This window comes from Bombina bombina, chromosome 5, assembly GCF_027579735.1.
Source record: "Bombina bombina isolate aBomBom1 chromosome 5, aBomBom1.pri, whole genome shotgun sequence".
NCBI classification, from domain to species: Eukaryota; Metazoa; Chordata; class Amphibia; order Anura; family Bombinatoridae; genus Bombina; species Bombina bombina.
In genome coordinates, this window is record NC_069503.1 from 75,835,621 (window position 1) to 75,863,248 (window position 27,628).

The 27,628-nt window shown below is 40.0% G+C and overlaps 1 protein-coding gene across 1 annotated transcript in view; it reads left to right on the forward strand.

Moving 5' to 3' along the window:
• LOC128659905 (oocyte zinc finger protein XlCOF6-like) overlaps window positions 1-27,204 on the forward strand; it is a 179,479-nt gene extending 152,275 nt beyond the window's left edge. Inside the window, exon 3 of the mRNA XM_053713494.1 lies at window positions 25,058-27,204. Coding sequence (XP_053569469.1) covers window positions 25,058-26,130 — 1,073 coding nt within the window. The 3' untranslated portion in view covers window positions 26,131-27,204. The remainder of the gene's footprint in view (window positions 1-25,057) is intronic.
• Window positions 27,205-27,628: the final 424 nt, after the last annotated feature.

Consider the following 27,628-nt stretch of genomic DNA (forward strand, 5'->3'; position numbering starts at 1 on the left):
AGAATATCCCACAAGTAAGGATGACGCCGTGGACCGGACACACCGTTGGAGAAAGTAATTTATCAGGTAAACATAAATTCTGTTTTTAATTGTGACAGTTTCGTTTCTCTCTCACTGCTGTGTGTGAGGGGGAGGGGCCGTTTTTGGCGCTCTTTGCTACGCATCAAAAAATTCCAGTCAGTTACTCTTGTATTTCCTGCATGATCCGGTTCATCTCTAACAGATCTCAGGGGTCTTCAAACTTCTTTGGAGGGAGGTAGATTCTCTCAGCAGAGCTGTGAGACTTATATATTGACTGTGATTAAAAACGTTGCTCTGTAATTTTTATGTTTCAAATTTAATTATTGTTACTTTACTAATGGGAACAAACCTTTGCTAAAAGTTGTGTTGTTTTTTAAGGATTGATGCTATAACTGTCTTTCAGTTCATTATTTCAACTGTCATTTAATCGTTTAGTGCTTCTTTGAGGCACAGTACGTTTTTGTTAAATAAGATTGTAACCAAGTTGCAAGTTTATTGCTAGTGTGTTAAACATGTCTGATTCAGAGGAAGATATCTGTGTCATTTGTTCCAATGCCAAGGTGGAGCCCAATAGAAATTTATGTACTAACTGTATTGATGCTACTTTAAATAAAAGCCAATCTGTACAAATTGAACAAATTTCACCAAACAGCGAGGGGAGAGTTATGCCGACTAACTCGCCTCACGTGTCAGTACCTGCATCTCCCGCCCGGGAGGTGCGTGATATTATGGCGCCTAGTACATCTGGGCGGCCATTACAGATAACATTACAAGATATGGCTACTGTTATGACTGAAGTTTTGGCTAAATTACCAGAACTAAGAGGCAAGCGTGATCACTCTGGGGTGAGAACAGAGTGCGCTGATAATCCTAGGGCCATGTCTGATACTGCGTCACAGCTTGCAGAACATGAGGACGGAGAGCTTCATTCTGTGGGTGATGGTTCTGATCCAAACAGATTGGATTCAGATATTTCAAATTTTAAATTTAAATTGGAGAACCTCCGTGTATTACTAGGGGAGGTTTTAGCGGCTCTTAATGATTGTAACACCGTTGCAATACCAGAAAAATTGTGTAGGTTGGATAAATACTTTGCGGTACCGGCGAGTACTGACGTTTTTCCTATACCTAAGAGACTAACTGAAATTGTTACTAAGGAGTGGGATAGACCCGGTGTGCCGTTCTCACCCCCTCCAATATTTAGAAAGATGTTTCCAATAGACGCCACCACACGGGACTTATGGCAAACGGTCCCTAAGGTGGAGGGAGCAGTTTCTACTTTAGCTAAGCGTACCACTATCCCGGTGGAGGATAGCTGTGCTTTTTCAGATCCAATGGATAAAAAATTAGAGGGTTACCTTAAGAAAATGTTTGTTCAACAAGGTTTTATATTGCAACCCCTTGCATGCATCGCGCCGATTACGGCTGCGGCAGCATTTTGGATTGAGTCTCTGGAAGAGAACCTTAGTTCAGCTACGCTGGACGACATTACGGACAGGCTTAGAGTCCTTAAACTAGCTAATTCATTCATTTCGGAGGCCGTAGTACATTTAACCAAACTTACGGCTAAGAACTCAGGATTCGCCATTCAGGCACGTAGGGCGCTGTGGCTAAAATCCTGGTCAGCTGATGTAACTTCTAAGTCCAAATTACTTAATATACCTTTCAAGGGGCAAACTTTATTTGGGCCCGGTTTGAAAGAAATTATCGCTGACATTACAGGAGGTAAGGGCCACGCCCTGCCTCAAGACAAAGCCAAAGCTAAGGCTAGACAGTCTAATTTTCGTCCCTTTCGGAATTTCAAAGCAGGAGCAGCATCAACTTCCACTGCACCTAAACAGGAAGGAGCTGTTGCTCGTTACAGACAAGGCTGGAAACCTAACCAGTCCTGGAACAAGGGCAAGCAGGCCAGGAAACCTGCTGCTGCCCCAAAGACAGCATGAACCGAGGGCCCCCGATCCGGGACCGGATCTAGTGGGGGGCAGACTCTCTCTCTTCGCCCAGGCTTGGGCAAGAGATGTTCAGGATCCCTGGGCGCTAGAGATCATATCTCAGGGATACCTTCTAGACTTCAAATTCTCTCCCCCAAGAGGGAGATTTCATCTGTCAAGGTTGTCAACAAACCAGATAAAGAAAGAAGCGTTTCTACGCTGTGTACAAGATCTGTTATTAATGGGAGTGATCCATCCGGTTCCGCGGTCGGAACAAGGACAAGGGTTTTACTCAAACCTGTTTGTGGTTCCCAAAAAAGAGGGAACTTTCAGGCCAATCTTGGATTTAAAGATCCTAAACAAATTCCTAAGAGTTCCATCGTTCAAAATGGAAACTATTCGGACAATCTTACCCATGATCCAAAAGGGTCAGTACATGACCACAGTGGATTTAAAGGATGCTTACCTTCACATACCGATTCACAAAGATCATTACCGGTATCTAAGGTTTGCCTTCTTAGACAGGCATTACCAGTTTGTAGCTCTTCCATTCGGATTGGCTACGGCTCCAAGAATCTTCACAAAGGTTCTGGGTGCCCTTCTGGCGGTACTAAGACCGCGAGGAATTTCGGTAGCTCCGTACCTAGACGACATTCTGATACAAGCTTCAAGCTTTCAAACTGCCAAGTCTCATACAGAGTTAGTTCTGGCATTTCTAAGGTCGCATGGATGGAAAGTGAACGAAAAGAAGAGTTCTCTTTTTCCTCTCACAAGAGTTTCCATTCTTGGGGACTCTTATAGATTCTGTAGAAATGAAGATTTATCTGACAGAAGACAGATTAACAAAGCTTCTAAATGCATGCCGTGTCCTTCATTCCATTCAACTCCCGTCAGTAGCTCAATGCATGGAGGTGATCGGCTTAATGGTAGCAGCAATGGACATAGTACCCTTTGCACGTCTACATCTCAGACCGCTGCAATTGTGCATGCTGAGTCAGTGGAATGGGGATTACTCAGACTTGTCCCCTACTCTGAATCTGGATCAAGAGACCAGAAACTCTCTTCTATGGTGGCTTTCTCGGCCACATCTGTCCAGGGGGATGCCATTCAGCAGGCCGGACTGGACAATTGTAACAACAGACGCCAGCCTACTAGGTTGGGGCGCTGTCTGGAATTCTCTGAAGGCTCAGGGACAATGGAATCAGGAGGAAAGTCTCCTGCCAATAAACATTCTGGAATTAAGAGCAGTTCTCCATGCCCTTCTGGCTTGGCCCCAGTTAAAAACTCGGGGGTTCATCAGGTTTCAGTCGGACAACATCACGACTGTAGCTTACATCAACCATCAAGGAGGGACAAGAAGCTCCCTAGCAATGATGGAAGTATCAAAGATAATTCGCTGGGCAGAGTCTCACTCTTGCCACCTGTCAGCAATCCACATCCCGGGAGTGGAGAACTGGGAGGCGGATTTCTTGAGTCGCCAGACTTTTCATCCGGGGGAGTGGGAACTTCATCCGGAGGTCTTTGCCCAAATACTTCGACGTTGGGGCAAATCAGAGATAGATCTCATGGCGTCTCGCCAGAACGCCAAACTTCCTCGCTACGGGTCCAGATCCAGGGATCCGGGAGCGGTTCTGATAGATGCCTTGACAGCACCTTGGAACTTCGGGATGGCTTATGTGTTTCCACCCTTCCCGCTGCTTCCTCGATTGATTGCCAAAATCAAACAGGAGAGAGCATCAGTGATTCTAATAGCGCCTGCATGGCCACGCAGGACTTGGTATGCAGATCTAGTGGACATGTCATCCTGTCCGCCTTGGTCTCTACCTCTAAGACAGGACCTTCTGATACAGGGTCCATTCAAACATCAAAATCTAACTTCTCTGAAGCTGACTGCTTGGAAATTGAACGCTTGATTTTATCAAAACGTGGTTTTTCTGAGTCGGTTATTGATACCCTGATACAGGCTAGGAAGCCTGTTACCAGAAGGATTTACCATAAGATATGGCGTAAATACCTATACTGGTGCGAATCCAAAGGTTACTCCTGGAGTAAGGTTAGGATTCCTAGGATATTGTCCTTTCTACAAGAAGGTTTAGAAAAGGGTTTATCGGCTAGCTCATTAAAGGGACAGATTTCAGCTCTGTCCATCTTGTTACACAGGCGTCTGTCAGAAAATCCAGACGTCCAGGCCTTTTGTCAGGCTTTAGCTAGGATCAAGCCTGTGTTTAAAACTGTTGCTCCGCCATGGAGTTTAAACTTAGTTCTTAACGTTTTACAGGGTGTTCCGTTTGAACCCCTTCATTCCATTGATATAAAATTGTTATCTTGGAAAGTTCTGTTTTTAATGGCTATTTCCTCGGCTCGAAGAGTCTCTGAGTTATCAGCCTTACATTGTGATTCTCCTTATCTGATTTTTCACTCAGACAAGGTAGTTCTGCGTACTAAACCTGGGTTCTTACCTAAGGTAGTCACTAACAGGAATATCAATCAAGAGATTGTTGTTCCATCCTTGTGTCCAAATCCTTCTTCAAAGAAGGAACGTCTTCTACACAATCTGGATGTAGTTCGTGCCCTCAAGTTCTACTTGCAGGCAACTAAGGATTTTCGACAAACGTCTTCCCTGTTTGTCGTGTACTCTGGTCAGAGGAGAGGTCATAAGGCTTCGGCTACCTCTCTCTCCTTCTGGCTTCGTAGCATAATTCGTTTAGCCTATGAGACTGCTGGACAGCAGCCTCCTGAAAGAATTACAGCTCATTCTACTAGAGCTGTGGCTTCCACTTGGGCCTTTAAGAATGAGGCCTCTGTTGAACAGATTTGCAAGGCTGCAACTTGGTCTTCGCTTCATACTTTTTCCAAATTTTACAAATTTGACACTTTTGCTTCTTCGGAGGCTATTTTTGGGAGAAAGGTTCTTCAGGCAGTGGTTCCTTCTGTATAATGAGCCTGCCTATCCCTCCCGTCATCCGTGTACTTTTGCTTTGGTATTGGTATCCCAGAAGTAATGATGACCCGTGGACTGATCACACATAACAGAAGAAAACATAATTTATGCTTACCTGATAAATTCCTTTCTTCTGTAGTGTGATCAGTCCACGGCCCGCCCTGTTTTAAGGCAGGTAAATATCTTTTAAATTATACTCCAGTCACCACTTCACCCTTGGTTTCTCCTTTCTCGTTGATTCTTGGTCGAATGACTGGGAGTGACGTAGAGGGGAGGAGCTATATGCAGCTCTGCTGGGTGAATCCTCTTGCATTTCCTGTTGGGGAGGAGTTATATCCCAGAAGTAATGATGACCCGTGGACTGATCACACAACAGAAGAAAGGAATTTATCAGGTAAGCATAAATTATGTTTTTAAAACTTCTCATAAGGTTGATGAAATTTCAAATGACCGACAACATAATGAATTATCCTCCTCTGATGAGGATCTATCTGATTCAGAAGATCATTCCTTAGATATTGACACTGACAAATCTACTTATTTATTTAAAATGGAGTATATTCGTTAAAAGAAGTGTTAATTACTTTGGATATTGAGGAAACTAGTCCTCTTGACATTAAAACTAGTAAACGTTTAAATTCTGTTTTTAAACCTCCTGTGGTTACTCCAGAGGTTTTTCCTATTCCTGATGCTATTTCTCTTGTAAGGTGTATCCAGTCCATGGATCATCCATTACTTGTGGGATATTCTCCTTCCCAACAGGAAGCTGCAAGAGGATCACCCACAGCAGAGCTGTCTATATAGCTCCTCCCCTAACTGCCCACCCCCAGTCATTCTCTTGCAGCTCTCGACAATGGAAGTAGCTAGAGAGATGTGGTGCATTAATGTAGTTTATCTTCAATCAAAAGTTTGTTATTTTCAAATGGTACCGGAGTTGTACTATTTTAGCCTCAGGCAGAAAGTTGAAGAAGAGTCTGCCTGTGGTTTTTGATGATCTTAGCAGGTTGTAACTAAGATCCATTGCTGTTCTCACACATAACTGAAGAGATGGGTAACTTCAGCTGGGGGAATAGCGTGCAGGGTCTCCTGCTCTGAGGTATGTGCAGTTTTAAATTTTTCTAGAGAAATGAATATGCTAGAAAATGCTGACAATACCGGATTTATTTAAGGTAAGCCTGATTACAGTGATTTAATAACGACTGGTATCATGCTTGCTGTAAAGGGTAATATTTTTATTATTTACTCACATTACTGAATAGATTTAACGTTTGCTTGAAGTGTATAAACGTTTTTTTTACTTATTGGTGATAAAACTTTATTCTGGGGCCTAGTTTTTTCCACATGGCTGTCTAGATTTGGCCTAGGGATATTTTTTTTAAGGCCCTCTCACTGTGAGTACAGGTTGGGAGGGGCCTATTTTCGTTTTTGCAGCTTGAGACATCCAGCTTCCCTGAAGGAGTCCCCTGAACATTTAGGACCTCTCTAAAGGGTTTTTGTGCCTTCCAAAGTCGTTGTATGGGCAGGTAGGTTCACAGCAGAGCTGTGGCAGTTTGTTGTGACTGTTTAAAAAAACGTTTATATTGTTTTTTTGATCCGTTTTTGAAACTAAGGGGTTAATCATCCATTTGCAAGTGGGTGCAATGCTCTTTTAGCCTATTATACACACTTTAAAAATTTAGTTTTAGCAGTTTCTGTGATTGTTTTTTTCTCTTAAAGGCACAGTACCGTTTTTATTTTTTGCTTGTTCACAGTTATTAAAGTGTTTTCCAAGCTTGCTGGTCTCATTACTAGTCTGTTTAAAAATGTCTGACATAGAGGGAACTCATTGTTCATTATGTTTAGAAGCCATTGTGGAACCCCCTCTTAGAATTTGTACCAAATGCACTGATTTTACTATAAATTATAAAGACCATATTCTGGCTTTAAAAAATTTATCACCAGAAGAAATTGACAGGGAGGAAGTTATGCCGGCTAACTCTCCCCACGTGTCAGATTCTATAAATCCCGCTCAGGGGACACCTAGTACTTCTAGCGCGCCCATTGCCTATACCTTGCAAGACATGGCGGCAGTTATGAATCATACCCTTACAGAGGTATTATCTAAACTGCCAGGATTGCAAAGAAAGCGAGACAGCTCTGGGAATAGAATAAATACAGAGCTCTCTGACGCTTTAGTAGCTAGGTCTGATACACCTTCACATTATACTGAAGCTGAAGCAGGGGAGCTTCAATCTGTGGGTGATTTTTCTGATTCAGGGAAGATACTTCACTCTGATTCTGATATGTCTACATTTAAATTTAAGCTTGAACACCTCCGCGTATTGCTCAGGGAGGTTTTAGCAACTCTGGATGACTGTGACACTATTGTAGTCCCAGAGAAATTATGTAGATTGGATAAATACTATGCAGTACCTACTTACACTGATGTTTTTCCAATCCCTAAAAGGTTTTCTGAAATTATTACTAAGGAATGGGATAGACCAGGTGTACCGTTCTCTCCCCCTCCTGTTTTTAAAAAGATGTTTCCTATAGACGCCGCTACACGGGACTTATGGCAGACGGTCCCTAAGGTGGAGGGAGCAGTTTCTACTCTAGCTAAGCGTACCACTATCCCTGTCAAGGACAGTTGTGCTTTTCTAGATCCAATGGACAAAAAATTAGAGAGTTACCTTAAAAAAAAAAAAAAAAATATTCAACAAGGGTTTATTCTCCAGCCCCTTGCATGCATTGCCCCTGTCACTGCTGCTGCGGCCTTCTGGTTTGAGTCTCTCGAAGAGGCTCTACAGGTAGAAACCCCATTGGATGATATCCTTGACAAGCTTAAAGCCCTTAAGCTAGCCAATTCATTTGTTTCTGATGCCGTTGTTCATTTAACCAAACTAACGGCTAAGAACTCAGGTTTTGCTATTCAGGCGCGTAGGGCGCTATGGCTTAAATCCTGGTCAGCTGACGTTACTTCAAAGTCTAAGCTTCTCAACATTCCCTTCAAGGGGCAGACCCTATTCGGGCCTGGGCTGAAGGAGATCATTTCTGATATTACTGGAGGAAAAGATCATGCCCTTCCTCAGGATAGGTCCAGCAAATTAAGGACCAAACAGCCTAATTTTCGTGCCTTTCGAAATTTCAAGAGTGGTGCAGCTTCAACTTCCTCTAATACAAAACTGGAGGGAAATTTTGTCCAGTCCAAGCCGGTCTGGAGACCTAACCAGGTTTGGAACAAAGGAAAGCAGTAGGGATGCACCGAAATTTCGGCCGCAGAAAGTTTCGGCCGAAAATGGCATTTTTGGCTATTTCGTTTTTCGTTTTTTTTTGCTTGTTAGTTTCGGTAAAATTATTGTGTAGCATATTTCAAATTTAATGCTAGCCTAGAGCTGCTGTTTAAGTTTATTACTTCACTTACTGTTCTGCATATAATGAGTTTTCTATGATTATACTTTATTTGGATAATTGGTAAAAAAAAAAACTGTTAAATATGATTATGTTACATATAACTAAATGAAGAATAATACAGTATATTGATATTTATAATTGTTTTAAGTAGGGATGCACCAAAATTTTGGTCGCAGAAACATTTTGGTTGAAAATTGCATTATTTTTTGCCTGTTTTTTTTCTCTTGGTAGATATTTTTGTCCAATTTTAGTGTGTTACTTTCAATAAAAGTGTGGGCTTTTTTTATTGACTCTAATTATGCAAAAAAAAAACTAAAAAAAAATCATTTGAAAAAATACATTTTCGGTATCAGTTTCGGTTTTTGGCCAAGTGCATCCTGGATTTTCGGATTCGGTTTCGGTCCAGAATTTCCATTTCAGTGCATCGCTAGAAAGCAGGCCAAGAAGCCTGCTGCTGCCTCTAAGACAGCATGAAAGATCAGTCCCCGATCCGGTAACGGATCTAGTAGGGGGCAGACTTTCTCTCTTCGCCCAGGCTTGGGCAAGAGATGTCCAGGATCCCTGGGCGTTGGAAATTGTGTCTCAGGGATACCTTCTGGAATTCAAAGCTTCTTCCCCAAAAGGAAGATTTCACCTCTCACAATTATCTGCAAACCAGATAAAGAGAGAGGCATTCTTACATTGTGTTCAAGACCTCCTAGTTATGGGAGTGATCCACCCAGTTCCAAAGGAGGAACAGGGGCAAGGCTTTTATTCAAATCTGTTTGTGGTTCCCAAGAAAGAGGGAACCTTCAGACCAATCTTAGATCTCAAGATCCTAAACAAATTTCTCAGAGTTCCATCATTCAAGATGGAGACTATTCGAACCATCCGTCCTATGATCCAGGAGGGTCAGTATATGACTACCGTGGATTTAAAGGATGCTTATCTTCACATTCCAATACACAGAGATCATCATCGGTTTCTCAGGTTCGCCTTCCTAGACAGGCATTACCAGTTTGTGGCTCTTCCCTTTGGGTTAGCCATGGCACCAAGAATCTTTACAAAGGTTCTGGGGACACTCTTGGCAGTCCTAAGGCCGCGGGGTATAGCAGTAGCCCCTTACCTAGACGACATTCTGATACAGGCGTCGAATTTTCAAATTGCCAAGTCCCATACGGACATTGTTCTGGCTTTCCTGAGGTCTCATGGGTGGAAAGTGAATGAAGAAAAGAGTTCTCTCCCCTCTCACAAGAGTTTCCTTCCTGGGAACTCTGATAGATTCTGTAGAAATGAAGATTTACCTGACAGAGGCCAGGTTGTCAAAACTTCTAAATTCCTGCCGTGTTCTTTATTCTACTTCTTGCCCTTCGGTGGCTCAGTGTATGGAAGTAATCGGCTTAATGGTAGCGGCAATGGACATAGTGCCGTTTGCCTGTCTACATCTCAGACCTCTGCAACTCTGCATGCTCAGTCAGTGGAATGGGGATTACACAGATTTGTCCCCTCTACTAAATCTGGATCAAGAGACCAGGGATTCTCTTCTCTGGTGGCTATCTCGAGTCCATCTGTCCAAGGGTATGACCTTCCACAGGCCAGATTGGACAATAGTAACAACAGATGCCAGCCTTCTGGGCTGGAGTGCAGTCTGGAACTCCCTGAAGGCTCAGGGATCATGGACTCCGGAGGAGGCCCTCCTTCCGATAAACATTCTGGAACTAAGAGCGATATTCAACGCTCTTCAGACTTGGCCTCAGCTTGCTGCGGTCAGGTTCATCAGATTTCAGTCGGACAACATCACGACTGTAGCTTACATCAACCATCAAGGGGGAACAAGGAGTTACCTAGCAATGTTGGAGGTTTCAAAGATAATTCTATGGGCAGAGATTCACTCTTGCCATCTATCAGCTATCCATATCCCAGGAGTAGAGAACTGGGAGGCGGATTTTCTAAGTCGACAGACTTTTCATCTGGGGGAGTGGGAGCTCCATCCGGAGGTATTTGCACAGTTGATTCAACTTTGGGGCAAACCAGAACTGGATCTCATGGCGTCTCGTCAGAACGCCAAGCTTCCTCGTTACGGGTCCAGGTCCAGGGATCCCAAGGCAGCACTGATAGATGCTCTAGCAGTGCCTTGGTCCTTCAACCTAGTTTATGTGTTTCCCCCATTTCCTCTGCTCCCTCGTCTGATTGCCAAGATTAAGCAGGAGAGAGCATCAGTGATTTTGATAGCACCTACGTGGCCATGCAGGACATGGTATGCAGATCTGGTGAACATGTCATCCTTTCCACCCTGGACTCTGCCGCTGAGACAGGACCTTCTACTTCAGGGTCCTTTCAACCATCCAAATCTAATTTCTCTGCGTCTGACTGCTTGGAGATTGAACGCTTGATTTTATCAAAACGTGGTTTCTCCGAGTCGGTCATTGATACCTTAATACAGGCACGAAAGCCTGTCACCAGGAAAATCTATCATAAGATATGGTGTAAATATCTTCATTGGTGTGAATCCAAGGGTTACTCTTGGAGTAAGGTCAGGATTCCTAAGATATTATCCTTTCTCCAAGAAGGATTGGAGAAGGGTTTGTCAGCTAGTTCCTTAAAGGGACAGATTTCTGCTCTGTCTATTCTTTTGCACAAACGTCTGGCTGAGGTTCCAGATGTTCAGGCATTTTGTCAGGCTCTGGTTAGAATCAAGCCTGTGTTTAAACCTGTTGCTCCACCATGGAGTTTAAATTTAGTTCTTAAGGTTCTTCAATGGGTTCCGTTTGAACCTTTGCATTCCATAGATATTAAGCTCTTATCTTGGAAAGTTCTGTTTCTTTCATGTAATTAGCAAGAGTCCATGAGCTAGTGACGTATGGGATATACATTCCTACCAGGAGGGGCAAAGTTTCCCAACCTTAAAATGCCTATAAATACACCCCTCACCACACCCACAATTCAGTTTTACAAACTTTGCCTCCCGTGGAGGTGGTGAAGTAAGTTTGTGCTTAAGATTCTTCGTTGATATGCGCTTCGCAACAGGTTGAAGCCCGGTTTTCCTCTCAGAGTGCAGCGAATGTCGGAGAGATGTGAAGAGAGTATTGCCTATTTGAATACAATGGTCTACCTCTAGGGGATCTATTTCATAGGTTCTCTGTTATCGGTCGTAGAGATTTCATCTCCTACCTCCCTTTTCAGATCGACGATATACTCTTATATACCATTACCTCTACTGATTCTCGTTTCAGTACTGGTTTGGCTATCTGCTATATGTAGAGGAGTGTCCTGGGGTAAGTAAGTCTTATTTTTTGTGACACTCTACGCTATGGTTGGGCACTTTATATGTAAAGTTCTAAATATATGTCTATAAACTTATATTTGCCTTGATTCAGGATAATCAGTATTCCTTTTCAAATACAGACTGTCAGTTTCATTATTGGGACAATGCATTTAATTATTTTTTCTTACCTTGAAAAATTTCATTTGGCCATTTTTTCCTGCATGCTGTTAGGCTTGCGGGGGCAGAAAATGTTTCTTTTTATTACGTCATTTTTTGGCGCAAAATTTTTGGCGCTAAAAATTTTGTCATTTCCAGCGACGTAATTTACGCCGGAAGTTGTATTCTGTTACGCATGCGTATTCAGACATTTTTTTGCGCCAAAAAAATGTGGGCGTCTTTTTTACTCACATTATTTAAACATTTCTCTTTCATTGCTTCTGGTTACTAGAAGCTTATTTTTTTTTTTGCATTCTTTCCCATTCCTGAAACTGTCATTTAAGGAATTTGATAATTTTGCTTTATATGTTGTTTTTTCTATTACATATTTGAAGATGCCTCACGCTGACCCTGGATCTCAATCTGTTAATGGACAGACGCTGCCTGATGCTGGTTCTACCAAAGTTAAGTGCATATGTTGTAAACTTGTGGTAACTGTTCCTCCAGCTGTGGTTTGTAAAAACTGTCATGATAAACTTTCCAATGCAGATTGTGTTTCCATTAGTAATAATCCTTTACCTGTTGTTGTTCCTTCAACATCTATTGTTCAGGATGTTTCTGTTAATGTAAAATAATTTGTTTCTAATTCTATTAGGAAGGCTCTGTCTGTTATTCCTCCTTCCAGTAAACGTAAAAGGTTTTTCAAAACTTCTCACATTTCGGAAGAATTTTTAGGTGACCACCATCATTCTGACTTATCTGTTTCTGATGAGGTTTTTTCCGGTTCAGAAGATTCTACCACAGATATTGATACTAATAAATCTTCATATTTATTTAAAATGGAGTTTATTCGTTCATTACTCAAAGAAGTTTTGATTGCTTTAGATATGGAGGAGTCCAGTCCTCTTGATACTAAGACTGCTAAACGTTTAAATTCGGTGTATAAACCTCATGTGTTAATTCCGGAAGTGTTTCCAGTTCCTGATGCTATCTCAGATGTGATTGCTAGGGAATGGGATAGTCTGGGTACTTCATTTACTCCTTCTCCAAGGTTTAAGAAATTATACCCTGTGCCATCTGATAGATTGGAGTTTTGGGATAAAATCCCTAAAGTCGATGGGGCTATCTCTACTCTTGCCAAACGTACTGCTATTCCTACGGCAGATAGCACTTTGTTTAAAGATCCTTTAGATAGGAAAATTGAATATTTTTTGAGAAAAGCTTATTTATGTTCAGGTAATCTACTTAGACCTGCTATCTCTTTGGCTGATGTTGCTGCAGCTTCAACTTTTTGGTTGGAGGCTTTAGCGCAACAAGTAACAGATCATAATACATATAGCATTGTTAAACTTCTTCAACACGCTAATAACTTTGTGATGCCATTTTTGATATCATTAGAGTTGATGTCCGGTATATGTCTTTAGCTATTTTAGCTAGACGAGCTTTATGGCTTAAATCCTGGAATGTAGATATGACTTCTAAGTAAACTTTGTTTTCTCTCTCTTTCCAAGGTAATAAGTTGTTTGGTTCTCAGTTGGATTCTATAATTTCAACTGTTACTGGAGGGAAGGGTGCCTTTTTGCCTCAGGGCAAAAAATCTAAAGGTAATTACAGGGCTGCTAATCGTTTTCGTTCCTTTCGTCAGAATAAGGAGCAGAAGCCCGATCCTTCCCCTAAAGGACCAGTTTCCGGTTGGAAACCTAATCCAGTCTGGAATAAATCTAAGCCTTCCAGAAAGTCAAAACCAGCTCCTAAATCCGCATGAAGGTGCGGCCCTCATTCCAGCGCAGCTGGTAGGGGGCAGGTTACGATTTTTCAAAGATGTTTGGATCAATTCGATTCACAATCTTTGGATTCAGAACATTGTTTCGCAAGGGTACAGAATAGGTTTCAAGGCAAGACCGCCTGTGAGAAGATTTTTTCTCTCACGCATTCCAGTCAATCCAGTGAAGGCTCAAGCTTTTCTGAAATGTGTTTCAGACCTAGAGTTAGCTGGGGTAATTATACCAGTTCCAGTTCTGGAACAGGGTCTGGGGTTTTATTCAAATCTATTCATTGTACCAAAGAAAGATAATTCTTTCAGACCAGTTCTGGATCTAAAAATATTGAATCGTTATGTAAGGATACCAACATTCAAAATGGTGACTATAAGAACTATTCTGCCTTTTGTTCAGCAAGGGCATTATATGTCTACAATAGACTTACAGGATGCATACCTGCATATTCCAATTCATCCAGATCACTATCAGTTTCTGAGATTCTCTTTTCTAGACAAGCATTACCAGTTTATTGCTCTTCCATTTGGTCTAGCAACAGCGCCAAGAATCTTTTCGAAGGTTCTCGGTGCCCTTCTCTCTGTAATCAGGGAACAGGGTATTGCGGTATTTCCTTATTTGGACGATATCTTGGTACTTGCTCAGTCTTCACATTCTGCAGAATCTCATACGAATCAACTTGTGTTGTTTCTTCAAGGACATGGTTGGAGGATTATTTTACCAAAGAGTTCCTTGATTCCTCAGACAAGGGTAACCTTTTTAGGTTTCCAGATAGATTCAGTGTCCATGACTTTGTCTCTGATGGAAAAAAGACATCTGAAATTGGTTTCAGCCTGCCGAAACCTTCAGTCTCAATTGTTCCCTTCGGTAGCATTATGCATGGAGATTTTAGGTCTCATGACTGCTGCATCGGACGCGATCCCTTTTGCTCGTTTTCACACGAGACCACTACAGCTTTGTATGCTGAACCAGTGGTGCAGGGATTATACAAGGATATCACAAATAATATTCTTAAATCCCAATGTTTGAACATCTCTAACTTGGTGGATGAATCACCATTGTTTAATTCAAGGGGCCTCTTTTGTTCATCCAATCTGGACTGTGATCTCAACAGATGCGAGTCTATCAGGTTGGGGAGCTGTATGGGGATCTCTGACAGCGCAAGGGGTTTGGAAATCTCAGAAGGCGAGATTACCAATCAACATTTTGAAACTCCGTGCGATTTTCAGAGCTCTTCAGTTTTGGCCTCTTCTGAAGAGAGAATCGTTTATTTGTTTTCAAACAGACAATGTCACGACCGTGGCATATGTCAATCATCAAGGTGGGACTCACAGTCCTCAAGCTATGAAAGAAGTATCTCGGTTACTTGTATGGGCGGAATCCAGCTCCTGTCTAATTTCTGCGGTTCACATCCCAGGTGTAGACAATTGGGAAGCGGATTATCTCAGTCGCCAGACGTTTCATCCGGGCGAATGGTCTCTTCATCCAGAGGTTTTTCTTCAGATTGTTCAAATCTGGGGACTTCCAGAAATAGATCTGATGGCCTCTCATCTGAACAAGAAACTTCCCAGGTATCTGTCCAGATCCCAGGATCCTCAGGCGGAAGCAGTGGATGCGTTGTCAATTCCTTGGAATTATCATCCTGCTTATATCTTTCCGCCTCTAGTTCTTCTTCCGAGAGTAATCTCCAAAATTCTAATGGAGCGCTCATTTGTACTGCTGGTGGCTCCAGCATGGCCTCACAGGTTTTGGTTTGCGGATCTCGTTCGGATGGCCAGTTGCCAACTTTGGACTCTTCCGTTAAGGCCAGACCTTCTATCTCAAGGCCCAATTTTCCATTAGGATCTCAAATCATTAAATTTGAAGGTATGGAGATTGAACGCTTAATTCTTAGTCATAGAGGTTTCTCTGACTCAGTGATTAATACTATGTTACAGGCTCGAAAATCTGTCTCTAGAAAGATTTATTATCGAGTTTGGAAGACTTACATCTCTTGGTGTTCTTCTCATAAATTCTCCTGGCATTCTTTCAGAATTCCTAGAATTTTACAATTTCTTCAGGATGGTTTGGATAAAGGTTTGTCTGCAAGTTCTTTGAAAGGACAAATATCTGCTCTTTCTATTCTTTTTCACAGAAAGATTGCTAATCTTCCTGATATTCATTGTTTTGTACAGGCTTTGGTCCGTATCAAACCTGTCATTAAGTCAATCTCTCCTCCTTGGAGTCTTAATTTGGTTTTGTCAGCTTTACAGGCTCCTCCGTTTGAGCCTATGCATTCTCTGGACATTAAATTACTTTCTTGGAAAGTATTGTTCCTTTTGGCTATCTCTTCTGCTAGAAGAGTTTCTGAGTTATCTGCTCTTTCTTGTGAATCTCCTTTTCTGATTTTTCATCAGGATAAGGCGGTGTTGCGGACTTCATTTCAATTTTTACCTAAGGTTGTGAATTCTAACAACATTAGTAGAGAAATTGTTGTCCCTTCATTATGTCCTAATCCTAAGAATTCTAAGGAAAGATCGTTACATTCTTTGGATGTAGTTAGAGCTTTGAAATATTATGTGGAAGCTACTAAAGATTTTAGAAAGACTTCTAGTCTATTTGTTATCTTTTCTGGTTCCAGGAAAGGTCAGAAGGCTTCTGCCATTTCTTTGGCGTCTTGGTTAAAGTCTTTGATTCATCATGCTTATGTGGAATCGGGTAAGTTCCCACCTCAAAGAATTACGGCTCATTCCACTAGGTCAGTTTCTACTTCCTGGGCTTTTAGGAATGAAGCTTCTGTTGATCAGATTTGCAAAGCAGCGACTTGGTCTTCTTTGCATACTTTTACTAAATTCTACCATTTTGATGTGTTTTCTTCTTCTGAAGCAGTTTTTGGTAGAAAAGTACTTCAGGCAGCTGTTTCTGTTTGATTTGTCTGCTTATAATTTCAGTTTTTTTCATTATAAAGATTAAAACTTATGATTTGGGTTGTGGATTATTTTCTCAGCGGAATTGGCTGTCTTTATTTTATCCCTCCCTCTCTAGTGACTCTTGCGTGGAAGTTCCACATCTTGGGTATCTGCTATCCCATACGTCACTAGCTCATGGACTCTTGCTAATTACATGAAAGAAAACATAATTTATGTAAGAACTTACCTGATAAATTCATTTCTTTCATATTAGCAAGAGTCCATGAGACCCACCCTTTTTTTTGTGGTGGTTATGATTTTTTTGTATAAAGCACAATTATTCCAATTCCTTATTTTTTGATGCTTTCGCTCCTTTCTTATCACCCCACTTCTTGGCTATTCGTTAAACTGAATTGTGGGTGTGGTGAGGGGTGTATTTATAGGCATTTTAAGGTTGGGAAACTTTGCCCCTCCTGGAAGGAATGTATATCCCATACGTCACTAGCTCATGGACTCTTGCTAATATGAAAGAAATTAATTTATCAGGTAAGTTCTTACATAAATTATGTTTTTTAGTAGCTATCTCCTCGGCTCGAAGAGTTTCGGAGTTATCTGCTTTACAATGTGATTCCCCTTATCTCATTTTCCATGCAGATAAGGTAGTGTTACGTACCAAACCTGGGTTTCTACCTAAGGTGGTATCTAATAAAAATATCAATCAGGAGATTGTTGTACCGTCACTGTGTCCTAATCCTTCTTCTAAGAAGGAACGTCTTTTACACAATCTTGACGTGGTTCGTGCTTTAAAGTTTTATTTACAAGCTACTAAAGATTTTCGTCAAACATCTGCAATGTTTGTTGTCTATTCTGGACAGAGGAGAGGCCAAAAGGCTTCGGCAACCTCTCTTTCTTTTTGGCTAAGAAGTATAATACGCTTAGCTTATGAGACTGCTGGCCAGCAGCCTCCTGAAAGAATTACAGCTCATTCTACTAGAGCGGTAGCTTCCACATGGGCTTTTAAAAATGAGGCTTCTGTTGAACAGATTTGTAAGGCGGCGACTTGGTCTTCGCTTCATACTTTTTTCTAAATTCTATAAATTTGATACTTTTGCTTCTTCGGAGGCTATTTTTGGGAGAAAGGTCTTACAGGCAGTGGTGCCTTCCATTTAAGCGCCTGCCTTGTCCCTCCCTTCATCCGTGTCCTATAGCTTTGGTATTGGTATCCCACAAGTAATGGATGATCCATGGACTGGATACACCTTACAAGAGAAAACAAAATTTATGCTTACCTGATAAATTTATTTCTCTTGTGGTGTATCCAGTCCATGGCCCGCCCTGTCATTTTAAGGCAGGTGTTTTTTATTTTTAAACTACAGTCACCACTGCACCCTATAGTTTCTCCTTTCTCTTGCTTGTCTTCGGTCGAATGACTGGGGGTGGGCAGTTAGGGGAGGAGCTATATAGACAGCTCTGCTGTGGGTGATCCTCTTGCAGCTTCCTGTTGGGATGGAGAATATCCCACAAGTAATGGATGATCCGTGGACTGGATACACCACAAGAGAAATACATTTATCAGGTAAGCATAAATTTTGTTTTCTGATATGATTTCTAAGGAATGGAATAAGCCGGGTACATGTTTTTTTCCTTCAAGGTTTAAAAAATTGTATCCTTTACCAGCAATTTCAATAGAGTTTTGGGAAAAGATCCCCAAAGTTGATGGGGCTATTTCTAATCTTGCTAAACGTACCACTATTCCTATGGAAGATAGTACTTCTTTTAAGGATCCTTTAGATAGGAAACTTGAATCTTATCTAAGGAAAGCTTATTTATATTCAGGTCATCTTCTCAGAACTGCAATTTCTTTGGCTGATGTTGCAGCTGCATCAACTTTTTGGTTGGAGAATTTAGCGCAACAAGAATTTGATTCTGACTTATCTAGCATTGTTCGCTTACTGCAACATGCTAATCATTTTATTTGTGATGCCATTTTTGATATCATCAAAATTGATGTTAGATCCATGTCTTTAGCTATTTTAGCTAGAAGTGCTTTGTGGCTTAAATCTTGGAATGCTGATATGACATCTAAGTCTAGATTGCTATCTCTTTCTTTCCAAGGTAATAATTTATTTGGTTCTCAGTTGGATTCTATTATTTCAACTGTTACTGGGGGGAAGGGAGTTTTTTTGCCTCAGGATAAAATACCTAAGGGCAAATCTAAGGCTTCTAACCGTTTTCGTTCCTTTCATCAAAATAAGGAACAAAAACCTAATCCTTCCCCCAAGGAATCTGTTTCCAATTGGAAGCCTTCCTCAAATTAAAGCCATTTAAGAAACCAAAGTCAGCCCCTAAGTCCGCATGAAGGTGCGGCAATCATTCCAGCTCAGCTGGTAGGGGGCAGATTAAGGTTTTTCAAGGATGTTTGGATAAATTCTGTCTAAAATCAATGGATTCAGAGCATTGTCTCTCAGGGGTATTGAATAGGATTCAGAGTAAGACCTCCTGTGAGAAGATTTTTTTCTCTCACGCATCCCAGCAAATCCAGTAAAAGCTCAGGCTTTCCTGAAGTGTGTTTTCAGACCTGGAGTTTTCAGGGGTAATCATGCCAGTTCCTTTTCAGGAACAGGGTCTGGGGTTTTATTCAAATCTATTCATTGTCCCAAAGAAGGAAAATTCATTCAGACCAGTTCTGGATCTGAAAATTTTGAATTGTTATGTAAGAGTACCAACTTTCAAGATGGTGACTATAAAAACTATTCTGCTTTTTGTTCAGCAAGGACATTATATGTCCACAATAGACTTCCAGGATGCATACCTTTATAGTCCGATTCATCCAGATCATTATCAGTTCCTGAGATTCTCTTTTCTAGACAAGCATTACCAATTTGTTGCTCTTCCATTTGGCCTAGCAACAGCCCCAAGAATCTTTTCAAAGGTTCTCGATGCCCTGCTCTCTGTAACCAGAGAGCAGGGTATTGCGGTGTTTCCTTATTTGGACGATATCTTGGCACTAGCTCAGTCTTTACGTTCTACAGAATCTCACACAAATCAACTAGTGCTGTTTCTTTGAAAACATGGTTGGAGGATCAATTTACCAAAAAGTTTCTTGATTCCTCAGACAAGGGTCTCCTTTTTAGGCTTCCAAATAGATTCAGTGTCCATGACTCTGCTCTAACAGACAAGAGACGTTTAAAATTGGTTGCAGCCTGTCGGCACCTTCAGTCTCAGTCATTCCCTTCAGTTGCTATGTGCATGGAAGTTTTAGGTCTCATGACTGCAGCATCATGACTGCAGCATCGGACGCGATTCCCTTTGCTCTTTTTCACATGAGACCTCTCCAGCTTTGTATGCTGAATCAATGGTGCAGGGATTATACAAAGATATCACAATTAATATCCTTAAATCCCAATGTTCGACACTCTCTGACGTGGTGGTTAAATCACCAGTGTTTAGTTCAAGGGGCTTCTTTTGTTCGGCCAACCTGGACTGTGACCACAACAGATGCAAGTGTTTCAGGTTGGGGAGTATTTTGGGTATCTCTGACAGCACAAGGGGTTTGGAAATCTCAAGAGGCGAGATTACCAATCAATATTTTAGAACTCCGTGCAATTCTCAGAGCTCTTCAGTTTTGGCCTCTATTGAAGAGAGAATCGTTCATTTGTTTTCAGACAGACAATGTCAAAACAGTGGCATATGTCAATCATCAGGGTGGGACTCACAGTCTCCAAGCTATGAAAGAAGTATCTCGGATACTTGCTTGGGCGGAATCCAGCTCCTGTCTAATTTCTGCGGTGCATATCCCAGGTGTAGACAATTGGGAGGCGGATTATCTCAGCTGTCAGACTTTACATCCGGGGGAGTGGTCCCTTCATCCAGATGTGTTTTCTCAGATTGGTCAGATGTTGGGTCTTCCAGAGATAGATCTGATGGCCTCTCATCTAAACAAGAATCTTCCCAGATACCTGTCCAGGTCCAGGGATTTTCAGGCGGAAGCAGTGGATGCGATGACACTTCCTTGGTGTTATCAACCTGCTTATATTTTCCCGCCTCTAGTTCTTCTTCCAAGAGTGATCTCCAAAGTCATCATCGAACAATCATTTGTGTCGCTGGTGGCTCCAGCATGGCCTCACAGGTTTTGGTATGCAGATCTTGTTCGGATGTTCAGTTGCCAACCTTGGCCACTTCCGTTAAGGCCGGACCTATTGTCTCAAGGTCCGTTTTTCCATCAGTATCTCAAATCATTAAATTTGAAGGTGTGGAAATTGAATGCCTAGTACTAAGTCATAGAGGTTTCTCAGACTCAGTGATTAATACTATGTTACAAGCTCGTAAATCTGTTTCTAGAAAGATTTATTATCGAGTTTGGAAGACTTACATTTCATGGTGTTTTTCTCATAAATTATCTTGGCATTCTTTTAGAATTCCTAGAATTTTACAGTTTCTTCAGGATGGTTTGGATAAGGGTTTGTCTGCAAGTTCCTTGAAGGGACAAATCTCTGCTCTTTCTGTTTTATTTCACAGAAAGATTTCTAAACTTCCTGATATTCACTGTTTTGTACAGGCTTTGGTTCGTATCAAGCCTGTAATTAAAGCAATCTCTCCTCCTTGGAGTCTTAATTTGGTTTTGAGGGCTTTACAGGCTCCTCCATTTGAGCCTATCCATTCTTTGCACATTAAACTACTTTCTTGGAAAGTGTTGTTCCTTTTGGCCATCTCTTCTGCTAGAAGAGTTTCTGAGCTATCTGCTCTTGTGAATCTCCTTTTCTGATTTTTCATCAGGATAAGGCGGTTTTGTGGACTTCATTTAAATTTTTACCTAAGGTTGTGAATTCTAACATTAGTAGAGAAATTGTTGTCCCTTCCTTGTCCTAATCCTCAGAATTATTTGGAAAGATCCTTACATTCTTTGGATGTGGTGAGAGCTTTGAAATATTATGTTGAAGCTACTAAAGATTTCAGGAAGACTTCTAGTCTATTTGTTATAATTTCTGGTTCTAGGAAAGGTCAGAAGGCTTCTGCTATTTCCTTGGCTTCTTGGTTAAAGCTTTTGATTCATCAAGCTTATTTGGAGTCGGGTCAGGCCCCGCCTCAGAGAATTACAGCTCATTCTACTAGATCGGTCTCCACTTCATGGGCTTTTAAGAATGAAGCTTCAGTTGATCAGATTTGCAAAGCGGCAACTTGGTCCTCTTTGCATACATTTACAAAATTCTACCATTTTGATGTATTTGCTTCTTCAGAAGCAGTTTTTGGTAGAAAAGTTCTTCAGGCATCTGTTTCAGTTTGATTCTTCTGCTGATGTTTTAAGTTTTTCTTGTCATTAACGAATAAACTTATAATTTGGGTTGTGGGTTATTTTTTCAGCAGAAAATGGCTGTTTTTTATTGTTATCCCTCCCTCTCTAGTGACTCTTGAGTGGAGTTCCACATCTTGGGTATTGATATCCCATACGTCACTAGCTCATGGACTCTTGCCAATTACATGAAAGAAAACATAATTTATGTAAGAATTTACCTGATAAATTCATTTCTTTCATATTGGCAAGAGTCCATGAGGCCCACCCTTTTTATGGTGGTTATGATTTTTTTTTATATAAAGCACAATTATTTCCAAATACCTTTGTTGATGCTTTTTACTCCTTTCTTTATCACCCCATTACTCATTAAACTGAATTGTGGGTGTGGTGAGGGGTGTATTTATAGGCATTTTGAGGTTTGGGAAACTTTGTCTCTCCTGGTAGGATTGTATATCCCATACGTCACTAGCTTATGGACTCTTGCCAATATGAAAGAAAATAATTTATCAGGTAAATTCTTACATAAATTATGTTTTTTAACGATAGAAGCACCTGAGTGCCCTACCGGGGGTAAATGTTAGGCCGCAACCTATTTAATCCTCCGGCAAGCTGAGTTCAGTATCAAAACCAAAAATACTGGTATTGTGCGAGAAAGCTTACTTTGGTGATGAATATTTTGTCAAGTAAAGATGCACGATTTAGTGTTAGAGAGAGGATTTTAAGTAGATTTGCACTTAATTTTGAAGAGACTAACACTCTTGTGACCTATCATGGCCGCCGCCTGGAAGTTCCCTCGTAATTCTATATTTTATGGTCCTTTTAGATGGACTGAATTTGCCAAAAGAACATATCTCATTATATTATCAATCTGTGTAAACACACATTCTTTATTTTCTTAACTCTATCCAAGAAAACAATTGAAATGAACATTGTAGTGTCTATCTCTCCCAGACCCCCTGGTTGACCAAGAGAAGTTTTGACCAGTATTGACCAAGAGAAGTTAAAGGACTGGGGGTGGAGCACATGACAAAATGTCTGAAAGTGAGAATTAGTTGGAAGTACAATACCAATACTGCAGCACCCAATTTAAACAACTGATTTTTAACATTTCTTTCAGGAGAAAATATTGTTTTATATAAATGATAGAAAACAAAGATTATAATATATTTGTGAAGTTGTGATATGGCCCCACTTAAATAGATTTTCTACCATTATGTTGCATAGATCTGGGAAGATTCATATTTAAGTAGAAATTATAACACCCACAGAGATAACTGTACAAAATGCTTGTGGTGAATCAACATCACATATGTAATAACTTAGTCAGCTGATCTGTATCACATGAACTGTTATGTGTGCCTTTAATTATACCATACGTACAGTTAATCAGAACCATTATTTATTATTATATTTTTAAATCAATTAATATAAATTTTACAGACACGGACAGAGCACTGAGAGATATCAGGTATTGATGTAACTGGAGTGAATAAGGGAACCTTCTTCCTGAGCACAGACATTGGAGCCTGTTATCACCATGAACTCATATGTGTTAGGTGAGTAAAATAGATATTATGCTGACTTTAATTACTGGGAAAATAGAATAGATAACTCATTAAACAAATATAAACTGTTATATTTATATCTGCATCTTTAAGTACATTTGTGTCAGTGACCGTTATAAAGAAGGAGCAATCCCCATTGAGCTGAGGAGGAGGGTAAAAAATACTTCTCCCCCCTCGTCCTTTTAGACAGATCATGTCCAACAACTGCCTAACCTCACCCCCTGACCTAGTTCTGTACTCAGAACACCATCAACTTCACCTTCCTCTGCCCTGACCTCGCTCATGGAACACCCATAACTACACTTAAAGGGACATAATACTCATATGCTAAATCACTTGAAACTGATGCAATATAACTGTAAAAAGCTGACCAGAAAATATCACCTGAGAATCTCTATGTAAAAAAGGAAACATTTTTACCTCACAATTTCCTCAGCAGAGGAAGTACTGTGTAAAAAGTTATACTGTAGGTGCTGACCAGCTACAGGTAAAAAAAAGGAATAAATGAACAGCACCCAATCAGAATCAGCAGTGCTTATTGTGATCTCATGAGACTTAACTCTCATGAAATTTCATAGTAAACTTCTTAAAACTGAATAGGGAAATAAGATGAGTGTGTACGATGCTCACTCCCTTGCCTGTCCCGTGACAGGAATACTGATTTGCTGCTTAAAGCCCTTTACAATGGTATGTGAATACTTACGACATTTTAGGTAAAATATCTTTCATTTTTACATAGAGATGTTCAGTTGATATTTCCCTGACAGCTTTTTACAGCTATGCTGCAGCACTTTCAAGTGTTTTAACATTTGGGTATCATGGCCCTTTAAGTCTAGCTTGTTCCCATGTGTGTAACACCCACAACTCCCCCAATGAGTGTTCCTCACCCCAGAACAACCACTGATTTGTGTGCTTAATTTTACAGTGAGTATTATTAAACTAATAAAGTTTTTGGTTGTTTATATAAATAGAACAACCACAGTAGAAAGCTAAATTATCATAAGGTCACTGCTTCTTATCCTTTCAAAACATCTCACAATGATTATTAGTCTGTGATGATTAATGTTCTCACCCAACTGGTTGTGCATGAGCCGGGCAAGGCTGGATGTGCACTTGCTTGTGCAATGTTAAATGAGGATGGTAGATGCCACCTCTCTTGCCCAGAATACAGATGTACTTGTTCCCTGGCTGAGAACATTATCCACACGCACCTTGTTTAATGTGGCCCTATAACCTGTTTTTATCAGTAATCACTAATTTAGGTTACTATGATGTAGTAATGTTTACATTCTATGTCATGCTTTTTTAATTTATGATTTACAGGTAAATAAAATGAAAAATACAAAATGGAAGACATTTTCGAGTGTACATTTTTTTTATTATTGAGATGGATTATATTATAAAGAATAAACATTATTATCTTTCTTTATTCCATTTCTTTTCATGTAGACAAACAACTGAATAGTTCATATCCATCCTTCACTATAAGAAGCAAACTCCAATAGTCTTAGACACCAATGACTATTCACAAACATTGGGGATATCACAGCAGATATTTAAAGAAGATGGTGAATTGTCAGGAACTGGGCAGCAATCATTATGTACAGAGAGTAATTTAGTCATCAAACAAGACGACAACATGTATTACTTATCTAGTGAAATTATTATCCCAGAGGATAAACCACACACATTTACTGAGTTTTCAAAACATATCAAAGAAGGGAAAAGTCTACAGTCTAGCCAAATGATTCATACAAAAGAGAAACGTTTCAAATGTACAGAATGTGAGAAAAGCTTTAGATGGAAGTCTCATCTACTAGAACACCACAAAATTCACACTTGTGAGAAACCACACACATGTACTAAATGTGGCAAATGTTTCACACAAATGGATCATCTGAAAACTCATAAAAAGATTCACACAGGAGAGAAGCCTTTCACATGTACAGAGTGTGGAAAAAGTTTTACACAAAAGAGTAATCTGAAAAGGCATGAAAGGAGTCACACAGGAGAAAAGCCTTTCACATGTACAGAGTGTGGAAAAAGTTTTACACAAATGGATAATCTGAAAATTCATGAAATGATTCACACAGGGGAAAAGCCTTTCACATGTACAGAGTGTGGAAAAAGTTTTATACAAAAGAGTGATCTGAAAAAGCATGAAAGGAATCACACAGGGAAAAAGCCTTTCACATGTACAGAGTGTGGAAAAAGTTTTATAGAAAAAAGTGATCTGAAAAAGCATGAAAGGATTCACACAGGGGAAAAGCCTTTCACATGTACAGAGTGTGGAAAAAGTTTTACACGAAAGAGTGGTCTGAAAAAGCATGAAAGGATTCACACAGGGGAAAAGCCGTTCACATGTACAGAGTGTGGAAAAAGTTTTATGCACATGAGTAATCTGAAATATCATGAAATGAGTCACACAGGGCAAAAGCCTTTCACATGTACAGAGTGTGGAAAAAGTTTTACACAAATGAGTAATCTAAAAACTCATGAAATGATTCACACAGGAGAAAAGCCTTTCACATGTACAGAGTGTGGAAAAAGTTTTATACAAATGGATAATCTGAAAACTCATGAAATGATTCACACAGGAGAAAAGCCTTTCACATGTACAGAGTGTGGAAAAAGTTTTACAGAAAAGAGTAAACTTAAAACTCATGAAAGAATTCACACAGGAGAAAAGCTTTTCACGTGTACAGAGTGTGGAAAAAGTTTTACACAAAAGAATGATCTGAAAAAGCATGAAAGGAGTCACACAGGAGAAAAGCCTTTCACATGTACAGAGTGTGGAAAATGTTTTACACGAACAGATAATCTGAAAACTCATGAAAAGATTCACACAAGAGCCTTTCACATGTACAGAGTGCGTAAAAAGAAACCTTTCACATGTTTAGAAAGTGGGAAAAAATGTTTTTATTGAAATCAGGTATCACAAAACAGCAAATATTAACACAAAAATAAACTTTCTATACACAGTGTACCACCTTTTTACAATTATCCTAAAGAGGACAAACTCTCTAAATAGAAACATCAAAAAGGATCCAATTGTAAATAATACTTTCTAAATCCCAGTTATAAAAGCCCCAGATTGGTAATGCTCTCCTGCTGTCCTTTGTTCCTCTATATGTGCACCTCAGTTTCTCTCATATCAATATGATAGAATACAAGGCCACACAGGAATATACAAATCTGTCCTCATACTGACCAGTTTACACAGCCATTCACCATCAAAGCACCCCCAGTGTTGTTTATTAATATGCCAGTGTTATGAGTTGTACATTTGATTTACATAGGGGAGGAAATAATTATATTTACAGAATAAATTAGTCTTTATATGAATAGAGTGTTAGAAAATTATATAAACAAGAACATCAGTCTCAAATGATTGACATCTGGGAGATATATTTAATGTGCACATCATGTGGATAAACCTTTTCTTATAGCAATAGATGCTTAGCATTGTACATGTTATACACCAGAGGAATTACTGAGGGGAAACTGATTTTATTAAATGAGACACAATATCAGTAACCGGTACATACGTGATCATAATCAGTTTCATTAAATGGCTACTATAACCTACATGTATACTGGGTATGTAATATGTGTGTCGTGTGATCATAATCAGTTTAATTTAAATGGCTACTATAACCTACATGTATACTGGGTATGTAATATGTGTGTCATGTGATCATAATCAGTTTAATTTAAATGGCTACTATAACCTACATGTATACTGGGTATGTAATATGTGTGTCATGTTCTGTAACTTGATATAGATGTTTTCATGTTAGTTAGAAGCCACAAGAACTGATAATAGCACATACTGTATATATAAAGGGAACATCATATGTCTGATAAATCCCTTTGTATCAAGAGCACAAGTGTTAGGTATATTTATACCATTGTGTGCATATATCATGTAATGCTGCTGTTTACTATATAATGATATACAATGTTTTTTCATGCAAATAAAAAGTGATCCAGACCAGTATTTTGTGTTTTTTGTATTATTAAAAACAGAATATCACAGAATAATTAGGAAACCATCATCAAAGACAGAAGCCAAAACTGACAGTGAAATTTAAACGCTAATAATTCAGATAGAGCAGCAATTTTACCGAACTTTCCAATTTACTTCTATTATCTAATTTGCTTTGTTCTTTTGGTATCCTTTGTTATGGAGTTAACCTAGGAAGCTAATATTACATGAGCTTAGGGGAGTGCACGTGTATTTAGCACTCTGTGCAGCAGTGTTTGTAACTATGTAAAACAATGCAATAAATGTTCTTGCAAACTCTGCTGTCTGAAGACACATGCACGCTCCTGAGTTCACCTAGGATTATTCTTTTTACCTCTGTAATTACCTTGTATCTAAACCTCTGCAGACTGCCCCCTTACTTCAGTTCTTTTGACGG